Raw genomic sequence first — 17464 nt, 5'->3', positions numbered from 1 at the left:
TACCTAACACAACCAATGCTATATCATTTTTAAAAAAGTCCTTTCTTAATTAAATAATTATTCATTAACTGGTTGAAATATTTAGAAAAAGGACGATGATAGAACACAGACAACGTTGTTGTCTACATTATGTAAAAATTTGGTTTCTTAGTTTTGATTATAGCCTTTGTAAAATTAATCCGCGCAAGGCGGGTTTTTGGTAAAAAAAACACGGGTGTGTGACGTCCTCTTAAAGTTGTAACAAAATCATAATTTTGTGTTATTTTTATTTTTACAATTATTTGTGGAGTATTTTTTTTTAAACCTAGTTCTTTTTACAACTTTTAGATGCTGTGTTACCAACCGTGCGTGGTGACAACGTGATTGTTATGTTGAATTTCAGTACGTTTTATAATGTATCTACTCCTACTTCGCCTTACCTAACAGCTACTATTGTAGACGTGTTTGTAATGCGTGGACGAACAAAAAGAAAAGTAAAAAAAAAAAGTTTCTTCAGGCAAAAGTCTGAATCCTCAGGGGAAATCGTGGTAAAGTTTTAATTCAAAACACACAATACAAAGGCGCGAACACATTCACTTCTTACATCCCGCATTCATACACAAATAGTATAACCGGTGGAGCATTAGTAAATGTATAATTGAAATTTATCTGAAAACTTTTCAACGAAGCGACATAAAGCCGTATAATTTTCCTTTGTTTTATTATTGTTCGACGAATTCCAAACAGAATGTCGAATTTTGTGTTTCGATTATCATCGCCGTCGTCGGTCTTCATACGAGCGTGAAGTTTTGTTTTGTTCTCCGACATTTGTCGAGCACTTTAAGACGTTCAGAGCAAACTCGAACGAAGGACGTATTGTTCGCTGGGTTCTTTGTACGCTGATTTTATCATGCAAAACACACCGTGGCGGCGAAACACTTTCTGGCGAACGGATTTTCGTTTTAAGCGCTTAACCCACCAGCGTCGTGGTTCTTTCTTTGGTCTTTAATCGGAGCTCGGCGGTTCGGCGAGGGGGAAAAAATCCAATAACGGCAATTAGATTGGCCATTATAAATACAGTCGAACTGCTTGCGGTTCATTAACGCGAATTGTATTTGCCATTAATAAAATCACGGTAGACAGCAAAAATTAAAAAAAAAAAACAACCCCCACTTGCGTGTAGTCGTTAAAATTTGTAGCTAATGAAAAAAACCGCAGCATAATAAATGTATGTAATACAGTTCGGCAACGCAGCTGCGTTCGAACAAAAAAAAAAAAACTAACCGTATTGCTTATTAAATGTAAATAAATGTATATATATATATATATTATATATAAATATGTGTAGTATGTTTAAACCGATGTCAATAGGGTAGGGCTTCCCTCGTCAATATTCGATATTCCAAACTGTGTATTTAAAGTCGTGTGACTAGCTATCGACCGCCAGTCGGTCGGCCTGTATTGTTTCTTTTATACGTTTTCCAACGTCGACCCCGTGTGCCAATGTTTTATTATACATATACTTACCATTGGCTGGTAGTGCGGTGGGCATATAATCATTTTTAATTGGATTTCGAGTCGCGCGACGTTAAATCGTCATAATACTATTATTGAAAAATACTGCATTTGATACTACTCAATACTCATTGCCTGTCGTCATAGCGTACGGTTTAGTCCGTTTGCTGCACATAAGTCTTTGCGTCGTGACTCGAGGAAAAAAACATTACTGTGGTATATTACAGCGACTACCACGCCAACCTTTCTTCTAACTAGCTAATTGTAAGTATAAATATTACTATGAAAAAAAAAATTGCGCGAATATTATTAGTATTATAATTATTTTCTTATATTGGCATGCGAAACGCCTCTTCAGCTCCGCATCGATGCTAAATCGTTCCGGCCAAGGCGCGTCTTACCTTCTTTCCGGCTATAAAGGTTTTGCTGTTCGGAAAATTGAAAACACCAATATCGAATAATTTACTTGCAAACACGAGTAAGCGTGTAGTTTGTAAATATTATAATTGGTTTTCAAACAGCGTTAGAGTTAAGCCAGTGTTTGAGGTAGTCGAAAGTTCTCTTAAACCAACACGGACCGAAATCAGTTAATAATATAATTATTGTTTACCGTTCAATATTATGCTGTGCACTCTCCGTAAAGTGTCTCTCTTAAATTGCATATGAATTCTCCCATACAAAATACACCTACCGTTTTTATGGAAAATTCCATTAAAATCCAAATACTTGAATGTTATACCTAAATAAATTTAAAAAAACCCTGCCAAAATTCAATTAATTTAGTTAAAGGTTTGTATTATTGAGTGTATGTGTGTACTTTAATAAAAATAAGCATTTTACAAAATTTTGTAAAACTCGGTGATAACTTTTGTATTATTTTGGAAAATAAAAAGTGAGTAGATAAAATATTGTTTTAACAAAATTAAATTTTATACTCTGTAAAATTACTACTGCTCACTTATAATAAAATAATATTTTATGATTTGTAAACGGTCGATTTGTATTAAGAAATTTTTACATAGTTAACTAACTTGTTATATGTATAAATTTGACGTTGAACAAGCATTCCGTTAATACTATTTATAATTTATGTATTTTGTTATTTTTATTATCAAACACTTTTTATAATATATTGTTATTAAACAGTTCATACTAATTATACATTATAATGATTACTTTAAATTACATTCAACCTATTCACTATACTAAATCATTTATTTAAATAATATTTTACCCTTTACCATACTCTTTTTTCTAATAAAGTAATACACAAATCCCCCTAATAAAAAAAAACGAATTTTAATATAAAAAACATTTGTATTAAAGTACCTGTTGTAGGCAACTGAAATAACAATAATTGTAGTGAATATAAATAATATAAAAATAATAATTTTAAATTATTCTTTGGAAATTTGTTTATAATGACAGGTAAAAATATTTTATACCTCGAGGCTCAATGTACATGATATAGGTTGTGCGATTTTTGTTAAAATTCCTGTAAATATTATTTGAATATACTTAATTAATTCTAATATATTTTGTAGTTAAAGAATAGAGTTTACACTATGAATAGACGACGTCCAATATGTTATAGATATTGCTTTTAAGAGGATTATTATAAAATATGTATAGCTAAACACTGATGTCAACGTTAAGTATGTCACCGTTGACATTTCCGTAGAAGGAATTTAGGGTAATCCTATTATCTATATAGGAACGGTTTTCGCGAGACAATGGTATTGCAATGTCAAAGTCTTGATCCCCATATTATACAGGTACCAAATCAACCGTAAATCAGCTTAAAAGTTAAAAACGTCCGCGGTGGCCTTAAATGAATGTCCACCGTTCTATACATGATATTTAATATTGGATACAAATACGGATAACTGGTAAAAAAAACAATTTCAAAAAGATGTCTTCCAAACTTTCACGTTTAAATCTCAAATCCTTGGGGTAATCTTAAGTTCCGACCTGACGTCCTATTGACGTTGCTTTATCGAAACGAAAGTAAATAAAAAATAAAATGTATGCACAATACGCCATCGAGTTAGGTTTTCCTTATTTTTTTGTCCTTTATCTCGAACGTCTTATTTGTACAAATAGCGCATGTTGACAAAACGTTTCTAATTTATTTTCCCAAACGCGAAACGCAAACAGTACATTTCTCGGAGCAACCAAATTATACAAATATTGTCAAAACATTTTCAGCAAGAGCGCACGGATTGTAGCTGAAAATTATTTTATAGAATGCAAATACCGAATAAGGTACAAGATTGCCGGCGGCCAATGGAATTGTCTGCGTTTTTACTTCTTGAAGTCCACAGTATTGCTAAGGATATTCATAATAAACCAAGGCTTTGCGGTAGTCACAGCTTAAGCACGATTGTACAATACGAATGTCTTAATGTAATACGTGTATTATATTTATTACTTAGAAAATGGTCTCATTTTAATAAATGTCTCTTGGCCCGCGGGCGAGTTCAGCTTATAAAAGTTCATTTATAAAACAAATACAGTTATAACATACGAAACCGTCGCGAATAATTCAAGTATTAAATTTTATACGCAGAAGGTACTATTATTGTTCTGCAATTTATGGGAACATATAATTTCAAATATTGAGCTCAGCCAAGAGAAAATAATTGTATTATCATGTTGACTGATTTTAACATCACATTGATTCGAAACAACGAAATAAAAAGCTTTTAGAAAATATTATTTGTAGTTAGTTTACCATAATAATTTTGCATACCTAAATCAAAAAAATAATATTCGAAATATATTACACGCTAATAGGATAAATGTATATTTGTAATCAGCTTTGCAGCTTATATTAAATATTTAAATAAATACTTTATATTCGTCGTTTGATTTCTAATGAATTTACATTTAGTTAAAATAGAATATTCATTCGCGATAAACCAATTTTTAATACGATTAATAAACCTAACCGGAGAATAAAATAATTTGATTTTTATTTAAAATATTATTATTTTAACGATCATTTTTGTACTCCTGTTACTTTATTCTTATTGAAATTTGAACAGCTTAGAACTTTTTTTCGTCTTTTGGATTCAATGTGCGTGAAAATATTTTTCAATTTCGTTTAAATAAACGACGCGACGACCGGTCAATTATTACCGTTCACTAACTGCATTGTGCGGCTTCGACAAAATATGTATTGTGAAAATATAGTAGCTACACGTTTTGAACTGACGGGAATTCAATTTTCTCGTGTTGGCTGAAAACGATTACTTAATTTTCCAAACGATTTAGAATTTCTATTTTCCTTTATAAATCACGATTATATCTGAACAGAATAAAATGAAAATACATACAAATGGAATTCTTTCTGCGAAATTATTACAACTAACGTCAAAGAGTTCGAGAACTGCTTTGACACAAACATTTCCCGGTATTCCTTTCGGATTTATTTTTCTGGATAGAGTAATACAACCTTTTTTACCCAAATCTCGATTATTTCTATTTTTACATTTTTTCATATTTTCCATACATACATACGCTACAGCGTCATCAAATAAAGTCGAATCTTTCGAACACAAACGTTATGGCCGTATTTGTCCTGCATGCGTACACCACAATACAATACAATCATAATAATGGTTATTGTACACGGTTTCGGCCTAAGTATAAAATATCAATCTATAACTGTATTGTTGTTATTATTATACGGTATGATAATAATAACAAATAAATAAAGCTTACGCAACGTACATATGACAATATTATTGTAATGTTGCGCCGATGCGGGTGCAAGAGCAGCGGTCAGAGTTATCAGTGTAAGTGATAGGATGGAGGAGCCTATATGGAGTATGTGTCACTGTGCAGCGTACGCACGCGGTATGGAAGTGCGGCGGCGGCGCGCGTTTTTGATAATAATCGATATGGCATGCTGTGGCACTGTGGCCGCCGGTCGCGTGGAGGCCCAGGACCGACCCTAACGGGGCCGCGAAGAAGCGGGGGCGGGACGAAGTGACGTAACATTTACCGTGTGCACGCATGCGTTTTCAGTAGCTGTGGACGGAGCGCGGCGGGCGGCGGCGGCAGCAGGCGACAAGCGGTACCGGCGGCAAACGCGGGCGCCGGTGGCAACGGCGGCGGCGACCAAGTCATGGACCCCAGTGTGCTTTCAGCGATGGACCGAGACGCGCTCAAGAAACAAATCGAAAACATGCGCTACCAATCCACAATGGACCGGTGGCCGCTCTCCAGGAGCATTCAGGCGTGAGTACCGGCTATCATAAATATTATTATTATTATATTTATACCTATGCGATATTTACACACCCGTTGTCGTCGGGTACGCCCGAAACGGTATTATATTTTATTAATTGCGGTATTTGTAACGTAATTCAATTACGGTGACTAAAACAAAAAATTATTATCGTACAACATTTACGGGCGTCGTAATGTACTGGAAAAACGAAACGTCGCGTCGCGATAACACGGCCGCGATCGACGGCGGCCGTTAAACGCCCACGTTGGACTATTCGAGGAAATCCGTTACCCACCGTTGCTCGGTTTTTCGCACGTGCTCAAGTAAATAACGTTTTCGGCCCTTCACTCTCGGACGCGGTTAGGCTTGTCGTCCGTCGGCTTACCGGCTTGCCGGCAGGTCAACGTGACGCCGGTCGCACGCCGCAGGGGTTCGCCGTGTTACTAGAAATTGATTTTCCAAAGTGTGTCCGTGTCAAAACGTCAAAACATATACTTAATTAGAAGTGGAGGGGGGGGGGTTGTATGACGACAAATCGAGGGGTCGGTAACGTCAGTGAACGTTTTTGCCACTCCCGAATGTCGCGGCAACAAAAGTTTTCGCCCCTCCGGCTAAACGCGCAACGAAAACGGCATTTGTTTCACAGCCGTTCGATTTGGTTTTGTGTCCGTCCACGGGATATATGCCTTTAGGGGCGAGAGGGCCCTGGTCTAATCTTGGTTTTCGCACCCGTCAAAAGTCGAGTTGCCGTGTCGCACGTTGAAAAAGGCTCCCACGGCCGAAAGTGCCCGGCTGATCTCAAATCTCAAAACGGACATATCGTTAGCAGCAACTGCTAACGATATGTCCGTTCGACGATAAATCCGTGTTAAATGGGGTAAAAAATAACGTAGCGAAAAAAAGACATTTACACTGAAAACGCAACACAGTAAATTCTGCTTGGACTAATGGCAAGTAACACACTCAAATAGGCACTTAAGATGGTTATAACGCGTGCAACCAATAAATCGTTGACCGCGCAGACCATTACGATGAAGTGTTTATTTATACTATTAGGCTGGAGCTAGGCAGGACCTACTCTGGGCAGAAGTGATTTGGTTTTTAAAAGTGTATAAATCGCTTTACTTTAATTTTCAAGTATCGTTCTTCCGAGTTTATACAGCGTATAATTCCATAAAATCAAACTTTCAAGAATCCCATTATGCTCGAAATCCGAAAAAACCGTGTATATCTGATACGTAATATGTGCGAATGCCCGTTGGTGTAGTTGATTTTGTATTCTTAGTTTGAAGACGTTTGGTAATTTATCAGAACTTAATTAGCGCGTGTCAACGGAAGAAGACACCGTCTGGGTTTGATTGGAAAACTTCGAATCAGACGAACGAGTTTGAATACAATAGGGCATGTCCATTGCCGATGCCGCTAATTGAATACATAACGAGTCAAGAAATTGTTTTCAATTTGCATCTATTAGCCTTGCGTCCCCTACATTAATTACCTACCATCCTGGATACCCTAACTGAAAAAAAGACATAAAAACAATCATATTTTTATATTCGCAGCAAATTTTCAATCATAATAATAATTGGTCAATATATAGTAGATTGGCTTATTTAAATAATTTAATTGCTGCGAGGGTTGGTAATTTGTGGGCACGTCGACTTCCAAGGTAATTTATAAAATGCATAACATGGTGAGTTGGACCGTAAAAACTAAAATCCAATTAAAAAATAGATCAGTGAAAAAAAAATCCAGCAAACCGTAACTCCGTGTAGCGCGATATTATTCTACGGCTCTTGTGCTATATATAGTGTGTTAATATTAATATAGTGTATTAAGTAATAATTTATAATAATCTTATGGCGATAAATTAGCTTAAAGAATAGCCGCACAAAACGTGTTTTTGAAGTTTCACAAGCCTATTTCATGATAATTTTGTTTGTTTACTTAACAAACTCGTGTTCACAATAAAACTAATAATTACAGGATACCCGTACTTGGGGATAACTCCAAAATGTTTACCCGAATTACTTGAATATTTTACAATGGTGATAGACTCTGATTCAACGATATTAATCATAATATTATGGTGGATATTTGAATGCTTTGTCAAAGGATTTTTAATGTTTCTAATATGTTTTCTCACAGTTAAACTATTGCTGACAAACATCCTTGATACGAAGAAGTCGAATGGTTAAGTTCAAGTGGGCGGCTATACTCATTGAAAAAGATCCCCATGGAAAAGATATGTACCAGAAATAACTAAATAAATGTATCACATTAACTTATATTAACCATAATTTTGGTTGATCCTACTATATATTTTTTTTCAATGCGATATAGACATATTATAGACTGAATAGTTAGTATATGCTATTATAAAGGCAAAACGGTATACTGTTTTGTTTGCAGGCGATCGGTCGGCCGTTTAATATCTGACCCTTGTTTCTTTTCTTTTACCATCGCGCTTTCCATGTCAACAGCCCTTTGTCGTCGACGACTCAATTTACATTACACCGACGAATACCGATTTTCTATTACGAACCATTAAACACGGTATAGATCAAAGTATAGTAAATAATAGTAATCAATTGCATCGGTTCGCCAAAGTCATCGTCGTCGCCTCGACTAGTGTTCGATATAATATAACGTTGTAATTTATTGTCAACGACAACCGTATCAGTACTTCACTTCTAGTCATTACGCCGAGTCTTCCAACACGTATTCTATGATAAGGTTATTGAAATTCCGTGCAACCGAGACATGATCATATTATACTATCCACGGTAGGTTAGGTCACCATAATAGTAATACTTTGTCGTTTTCTAATACGCACCTGATCAACCCACCAACTTCAGGTCCGGTAAAAAAAGACATAAAATATGCTTGACTAGTTTGCAATGTAAAGTGCAATTAACTCAGAGCTGCCCGCATATTTCTGCGCTTTAACGTGTGACCACAGTTCACGGGGCAGTCATATTATGACGAGCAAATCTCTTTTTAACCTTCCGGCCAAGTGTGTAATTTAAAAACTCATTACTCTATACTTTAGACACTCGTCGACGTGGCCGGTTTAACGTTTATTTAATTACATACGTGTACCTATTAGCGTTATTTATGATATACTAATGTTACATAGCTGTTACCTAAGTGGGCAGGTTTTGACATAATATGGGTGCAGATATTATTATGATTTCAGTCTAGTACTTGTAGATTTATCGTTGGTCTATTTTTTCTGGGAATCGTGGCACCGACACATTTTTTTGATCAGCCGTTTAACGATATTGACATAAAGTAGAATATTATTACAAATATCTAACCGGGTGTTGTTTTAAATAATTCTAATTTAATTTCTAAGAGGGAGTAGCGAATATATGTATATATATGTATACTACATTCTGCATGCATATAAATATATATATATGTGTGTGTAAAAATACATTTGTATTATCTTGAGTCCTGTCGTACGGGCACGAAGAACTCTGATCATGCAGGGTTAGTGATTTAATTCCCGGTCGAACGGAGGGGGGGGAACAATGGATTTCGATTTCGTGGTTTACCGTACACATATTATGTATACCAGGATATAACAATATAACCCCCCTTTACAAACACGCGGATTAATCATATTATATAATATTGATTACGGCCTCTCATAACGTTCTGTTGTGACAATAGGATTACCGTTTGAAAGTTTAGAAACCCATACTCGGTAACTTTTAATTTCGGGTCGTTTTCGGACATTCATATTAGACCTTGAATATGAAACGACCAAAATGATTGTATCACTCCTTTAATGCCTAAGTGTATTTTTCAGAAACCTCAAAATATAATATATATATAAAAAAGAGTTAGAAGTAAATTGTTTTTCTGAAAAATTCGGTTGTAACCGTAACTGGCAGAGAAGGAAGAACCGTTTGAGTTGCACCACTAATCTAAATTCTCCAGAAAAATAATGGCAAGCGCCACTTCGCTGTTGGTGGGCTGATGTTTATAAATGTGCTTAGTATGTACCACGAAGATGTTATGAAAGACTTATAGACATTTTAAAAATAAATCCATCAGATCATCGTTGTATCCTCACTCTGTCGTTACATCGCAGGCGTTCAAATGAAAAGCACTAAGTAACACTTTCCAACTGTTTACAAAAGAGCCAACGCAAAATAAAAGTTTTTATTTTTTCTATGGACATATAACACGTAGTTTCTATAACAAATTGTTATTGTTCAAATACAGAGTTACAAAAGTTTTATATTTTTAAATGTATTATATTGAATATAATTCATTATTTTCTTCAGTTTTAATGAATCTAGTTTGTATACTTACAAATATAGTATGTACATATAAGTAGACTACTCCGACGTGGTACAACGTGTCATGATCGTATTTTATAGTGGGCAATGCGTTGTTACAAGAAACAAAACGTGCGGTTTATTAATAGAACTTTTTTTTATACTCCGCTCGCCACCCTCTAAGGTCGTATTGCTAATATTAAGACAAATTCGTTTCACATCGTTGTTGAACGCTTTGAGCGAGACTTTTTGAAAACGGATTTTCCCAAAGACATTAATTTGTGACGGTCACGAACACCACGTACACGATTTTGTCCTTAAATCAATAGTAATCCCTTTGGACATAAAAAAAAATTATATAATTTTATATAGCTCATGTATGTGCGTCGAATGAAGAAAACTTATTACCCGGAGTTAAATCAAATTCGTCTCTAAGAGTATAGATACCACCCGTTGGGACTTTTATACACGGGACCCGTAATCGCGTTGTCGTTATCTTCTGCGAAGTAGTTCAGGAAATCAATTGACTACTTGACTGTACTCACAGTTTCAAACGATTTTCCAGAAAACGTTGGAATTACTTTGGTATGGAGCAGTCAAAAAAATTGTGTATTGATCGAAAAAAAAACAGTCAAATTTAACCTTAAATCTTATCAATTGGTCTAGTTGAAATGATTAAAGGCTAAGTTTATTAGTCCCTTATATTCCCTTAGATTTTCTTATATTTATCAAACAAGAATAATGTTGTATTTTTGGTTTAATAAACCTATTAGAAGGCGAAAAAGCTATGTAGGTACGTATTAAATAATCAACGAACCGGCACTATATAGAGAATAAGATAATTCGTGATGTAACGATTATTTACATTTTACAGCTATGTACTATATGAATTATAAAGTAACGAACAGGTTTATTTTCCTCCGTAAGCTAAATTCATAAATAATATTTTTTCAACAATGTTTCTTAAATATGCAATACATAAAAATGCTCTTAAAATCGTTGAAGTGTATTTATTTTAATAAAAACCACTACACTGTTAATTTCTAAAACTATTTTAATATAACGGCTGTTTCGTATCAAAATAAATAAACAAAACACAATTTAAAAAAAATACTTTTGACGTCCGAGAATAATGAAATATTAATAAGTCATAAAATGCAAATTATATTTTAAGAGTATTTTTCTAGTTCTAAATTTATAGTTATTATGCTCTCAATAAGTACACATTAATACTTTAACTTATTCTTACAATATACTGTAATATTGTAGGTAACAAACGATTAACGAAATTTGGCATTAAATGTATTTTAATGAAATTTGCTGAAACACATATACATTTAAAGAATTTTACCCGGTATACCTGTATCGAAAATTCCAATATTGCAACATACTGCCCTTATATAACGGTTTGCGGGGGTTCAAATCTTAATACGACCCGAAAATAAATATACCACAACAATTCAGGTCCTGGGCTGTAATTTCCCCGCAGGCAGATGTTCAATATTACCGGCTTTTATTTTCATCCTCGGCTGGCGGGCATATAATATTATTATTAGTGTACATTAGTTATATTTAGGGTATAGAGCTATATAGGGTATACTATGCGTTCTACGCAGGGTACAGGTTTATTTTAACATAATATAGGACATTGGTCGTTTCGTGGGCACCGCAAACAGTCTGTGTGCAATAACCACACGGGTGTCGTTTCTTCGTTCCGGTTAAACGGCAGCCATTCGAGTAGCAAGTAACAGTTTATGCGTTTGTCGTGTACAGGTGCACGTTGGGGTGTGTAAAGTTTCAGCATCCGGTGGCGGCGAAACAAGGCAGGAAGAGGAGGGCGGGGAGGTACGGGAAAAGCAAGACTACTGTGTAAAAGGGGCGAGAGCTTGAATAAACAAGGGAGCTGTATACTGTAAAAGAGAATGGCCGGCCGAGATTGCGCAGTGTATGAATAATTCGAACTCACTGCACGCCGGTGTCGTTTTACTATCTCGAATACAATATACCTGTTTAGAAACAATAATAAAAATAATTATAATAACGTGTAAGACAATCTTGAGATTCTGACGGCTCCGGACCAGATAACATTTGACCCAGACTCGCGTGTCGGCTGCTCTATATGAGTCATTCGGCGCTATTACAGCTGAATTATTTATATTAGATTATATATTTTCTACATTATAATATGCATAACAAACCATCATAATAATATTGTAACAGCCATTATAGCCGTACTCAGGAATCGCACACAACGCACGGTATCTCGACACATTATCTACCGTTCTAAGTATACCTATAAACTTTGTACCGAGTAGGTATAATAATGTAGCCCGGACCGAGCCGATATCGTTTCATTTGCATTTGAATAAACACACGCCGAACAGCGTATATCATTATAATCTTTGGTCTCGATCGCCACGGCAGTGTCGGCTTTAGAGACGTAAGCCTCCGAAGGGAATTCGCTTTTTTCCCCCTTCTTATATAAACCGTCGATTGGGATATACAGCAAGCGACGACGGCCCGGGGCAACTCCTGACAGATACGGGATTTAGGCTACCACTCCAGAGGGAATTAAATAGGTACCTATAATACAGACATAGCTGACGTCGGATCAACTACCCTTTTCTATAATGTAAAATATCGTATATTACTTTCTATTATTTTTCTTTTTTGCTGCCGAAAGCTCAACACCCGGTGTTCAATACTACACTCCCAGTAAGAATCCTCGAAAATGGATTCGGAGTCCCGTTGATATCCCGACTAAAATACTTTGTTAATAATACCGCCTTACGGTAGTCACTCGTATTTTTGTTTCGTGTTACCCGCAGGGCTTTGTCACACTTCGTATGCCATACTTCCCTTTGAACAGTATTCTTATTTATCATGCATTATTATTACGTTGCCATACGTCAAATTTCTGAGATACACCTACTTAACGACATCAGTGCACGTCGCTATGTTCCAGACGAATATTCCATACAGCACCGTCGTTTAGTCGTATATAATATTGTCTTATGTATAATTCATGTATAGTAATAAGGAAAACGAGCTGGTACAATACCAACAACTGTCAACCGTGCCTGAAGAAAAAGAAAACACACACACATAAATCGTTAGTGTTCTCCTTTGTAGGTACGCTCAATGCGTACAAGCTGTTGGTATTATATTCAAAGTTCGAGAAAAAGCCATTATGGGTATTTGAATACATGGTGGACGCCATATTATTTAAAGTAGTATTGCACGAGCTGCACCTTACAGCTGTTATTATCAGCTAAGCACAGTAACTATACCCTACGTTACTCAAGGCCGCGACTAAAGGTGTTTGCTTTGACTTAATATTACAGGTAATTACCATTAGGTACATTTAAATTGTTATCTATGTGATTTTGTTTATCTAGCCCGGCTGCGTCTCTAAAAATGATTTCAGACAATTATTACTGCTTTGTTTTGGTATAACATGTGTAACTACTGCTGCGGTTTTACACTCACAGCTGGTGTTTTACGCCTCAAGCAAACATTCATAGGTTGGGGGGAAAAAAGGTTCGAGGATTCACTAAAAGCTGCTCCGAACTTACACATGTATATAATATCCCATACTACCATATCATAGTACTCGGCCGACAAACGATCGCGTTATGAATTAATGTAACAAAAAAAAAAAAAAATACCAGCTGTTAGCCCGTAGTTTCCGCTAAAGCCTAAACAGTATTATATGTTATGTTTTATCTGATATTATTCTATAATTTCGTACCGCAGACAATTTTGTACCTACAACAACGTCTTGCGTTTTGTTCACATGATATTATATTGTACTTCAATCGAGAATAGCTGTTATCCCTTTATTGATACGATGCCAGTCATGATACCTAATCCCCAAACGCATTCCGTATAACGCTATGTATGCGTTGACATATTATTTTATTTGTTAGACGAAAAATGGGTTTACACGCCGTTAAAGCTTGTGGAGCAGTTGCTGCCATCGATCACGCGGGTGCCACAACACACACATATTATGCTTACATACACTGTAGTCTAACTGCGGCGTCTATTGCAGCATACATTAGGCACAGGAATAACTCATTCTTGTGAATACATTTTGGTCATATCGTTTGTACTGCATGTAAAACCAACGGTATAATTTGTACGAATTTCCAAATTGCTAAGTATCGGCCAACAAAATTCTCGACTTTACCCATAAGCAATATAAGTACGTGTTACGGTTTTGGCTCGCGTTCATTTTGTGTACATAAACCGATCATAGCATATGGATTGAACGCTTTTATAAACCGCCAAAATATATTGTTTAATTATTTGTACAAGAATACAAGGAAGGAAGACTATGAGGGCTGAAGCCCCTCTCTTATATTAATTACACTTAATCTACTTAATTTAATGCATTAAAAGTGTATTTTTAAGTTTTTTTGTTTTATGATACAATGTATTAGAATCTGTATTTTTTTTACAAATAAACTTAGGCTCTATGACTATTGGTTATACACATGTTTATCTTTTTTTCATTCCTAAACCCACCCATGACAGCGACGGCCTTACACGGGTTACTAAAGCTCTTTCCGATAGCACTATTTTTACGTATAAATGAATATACATTAAAATAATGTTATACTTGCAAGTCCTTCCTTGTTTGTTGTAATTTGACGACACTATAACCATCTTCGGAAGACGAGCTAACGACAACATTGTTTTGACTTCTGATAATAAGTCTTATGGCCGATATTCAATAGTCACGCATTATTTACACAATTCGATTTTAAAATGATTGTGTTACTTTGTAGTGAAATGAAAATGATAAACATATAGTTAACTTGATGATAAAAATTATAATATCAACAAAATAAGCTTTACCCAGGACGGTTGATTAGAAAAAAAAATCCAAAGCAATGAGGTTATTATAACTACGTTGCTACCCAATGAATAAAAATAATGAGTACAACAATATTGAGTAATTATCCTAATTGTGTGCCGTGCGTTGAAAACTATCGTGTAGCGTGTTGTTCATTTTAAAAAGTATATTATATAAACTAGTGAGAGTCCAAATGGCACATAGCATTTTTACAAACTACCGAAACAGTTATAATATTTGCAATTTACAATATGATGTTTTCTTTCCAATAGAACTATTTTAATTGCTGTAGAAAAGTCGCACCTACACAAATTATAAATAAAATAAAGAGGGTTTTTACGGTGTCTTGGAAATAGAGCTGGAACTCTTTTGGTTTCTCACTACTTTTTATATTGTATTATATTATTGCATAAATATATTGTTGTATAAATTCAACTAAATATTTTTTTATTTAATTTTCCATAGCATGCGAGAATTTGTGGAAGAAAACGAGAAAACAGATCCACTGATTCACGCTCCTGACAAAAAGAACAACCCTTGGGCGGAAAAAGGAAAATGTACAATAATGTGAACAATGTTTCTCGTTCTTTCCAACGTCGTCGGCGGCGACCCACTCGGCCCCAGTTTAAACACATTTACATTTTTAACGCAATCATAATTTTTTATTTTAAAATAATGAAACTAATTTGAAGACAAAAAACAAACAATTGTAACATTTCCAATATGTATATTTTTCGTTTCCTTTAAATACATAAACGCGTTTGAATTAATATTTAATAATAATAAATCTAAATTTAAGAAAAAAAAATACATAAATAACAATTATTTATATATTATTATTATTATCATTATTATCGTGTTGCTTACACGAACAACAATAATATGAAAAAAATTGTTTTTGTATTTTTAAGGGTATATAATGGTATAAGCTCAATGAACCAATTAAAATAAAATAGTTTTCTCTTAAAAATCAATTAGATAAGTAGTTAGGTCGAGGTTAGCGTACGCCTCAAAAATACAAAGATACGTATCAATTCTGGTGTACTTACAGCACCGCTAAATTTTAATTTTAAAAAGTATTTTTAACGGCTAATTTATTTTAATTATACTTTTATTATTATTACATAATGCCTAATTATTAGTGGTAGGCCGATACTAGATATCGGCCTATCTCTACTAATTATATTATTTTACTTTTACGATATTGTGTACTTTTATGTGTATAATATTAGCTGCGTTCTAGTCACTCGTGTAATACTTTTATATTAATTAATAGTTATATAAAAAACAATTACAACCAAAAGATGATATAAATCTAATAAAATCTAATGAGCATATTGTAATAAAAAATATATATATATATACACTTAAATGATAACCTCTCTGGTCGTACACAACTTATAATAATTGCTGCAACCGTCTGACCACATGCGTAACATTTCACGTGTGGTTTCAAGTTACCATTGTCATGTCACCGACTCAAGTTTACTAAGAAACAAATTATAAAAAATTCCCTTCTTGACTGTTACCCAAGCTTAAAATATCACGTTGGAAACCCATTGTGTATTACATACTTTGTGACCGCGTTGAATTTTGTACGTTCATTAGCAGTATGTGTTATACTTGAGTCATGGGTTTACCACAACAGCTGTTAATATTAATAAAAAAACAAAAAACCAAATGTATTTCAACCAGCTAATCAATAAAAACAAGTTGTTTGCTTGCAGGTTTTAAGCCAATGTTAATTATAAGTACAATAATAATTATTACGGGTATCAATTTAAGACGAGTGAATATTATACGACATCTAATTAATTATAATAATAAGCTAACTATCACATTGCTAAAATATTATATATCTTTATAAGACCAAAGAGCGAACCTTTTTTTTTAAGTTATTATTTTGTTTCGCACTAAACTAAAGTCGTTTAAATATAACATTATTAATTAAAAATACCTAATGATAACCTTATTACGAAACCAGAAAAATTATAAGCGAGGTATACTTGTAGTGTATATTTTAATCTAAGCCTGTTTTAAAAAAATTATTCGCAATCATAAAAAATAATCAAAAATTAAAAAACTACGAATCTTTCTGTTTTTATTTTTTAGTGTATAATTTAAAATTTTACTATTATTCTGTAATAACGCCAAAAATATCTGTACATAATTAATATTATAATATAGATGTTTTTGATCGATTATTATGTACTTAGTTTTTTTTTTATTATTATTATTTGTTAACAGTTATAATAATAATATTAACGGTTTTAGGCATGATTTATCTAGATATTTAGATGTACTTAGTACTTACCTAACGGCTATCTTTGCAAACAGATCCGGCTGAACTCTAAAGACATAGGCCAGAATGGTGACCGCTCAACTGGTAGTTTTGGATGAAACCTCTGAATAATATGATTTTAACTTTTTTTATCAAATGCCTGTACAAACAAAGAACTTCACATTTTTAGTGTTACTTGAACATAACAAAACTTTTTTGGAACTAATAAAAGACTAGGCAGATTAATAGAATTAAGCGGATGAGATCAGCAATAAGGAGAAATCGAGTAGGTCATTAAA

The 17464-nt window shown here is 34.2% G+C and overlaps 1 protein-coding gene across 1 annotated transcript; it reads left to right on the top strand.

The window, feature by feature from the left end:
• The first annotated feature begins 1627 nt into the window (after positions 1-1627).
• Positions 1628-15654, top strand: LOC126841111 (guanine nucleotide-binding protein subunit gamma-e). The gene is made up of 3 exons (XM_050577401.1): positions 1628-1758; positions 5527-5739; positions 15350-15654. The coding sequence occupies exons 2-3, from the start codon at positions 5627-5629 to the stop codon at positions 15453-15455; spliced, it is 219 nt and encodes a 72-aa protein (XP_050433358.1). The 5' UTR covers positions 1628-1758; positions 5527-5626; the 3' UTR covers positions 15456-15654.
• The last annotated feature ends 1810 nt before the right edge of the window (positions 15655-17464 follow it).

The sequence above is a fragment of the Adelges cooleyi genome, unplaced genomic scaffold (assembly GCF_023614345.1).
Source record: "Adelges cooleyi isolate 19-005CV unplaced genomic scaffold, UGA_ACOO_1.1 ACOO_flye_CR_arks_rails_tigmint_CR_PRNA_376, whole genome shotgun sequence".
Lineage (NCBI taxonomy): Eukaryota > Metazoa > Arthropoda > Insecta > Hemiptera > Adelgidae > Adelges > Adelges cooleyi.
Note: the sequence above shows the minus strand (reverse complement) of the source record. Positions and strands in the feature narration are given on the sequence as shown.

Coding starts and splice junctions, on each gene's coding strand:
- LOC126841111 (XM_050577401.1), top strand. CDS start 5,627: ATGGACCCCAGTGTGCTTTCAGCGATGGACCGAGACGCGCTCAAGAAA. Junction 5,740..15,349: donor CTCTCCAGGAGCATTCAGGC/GTGAGTACCGGC, acceptor AATTTTCCATAG/CATGCGAGAATTTGTGGAAG.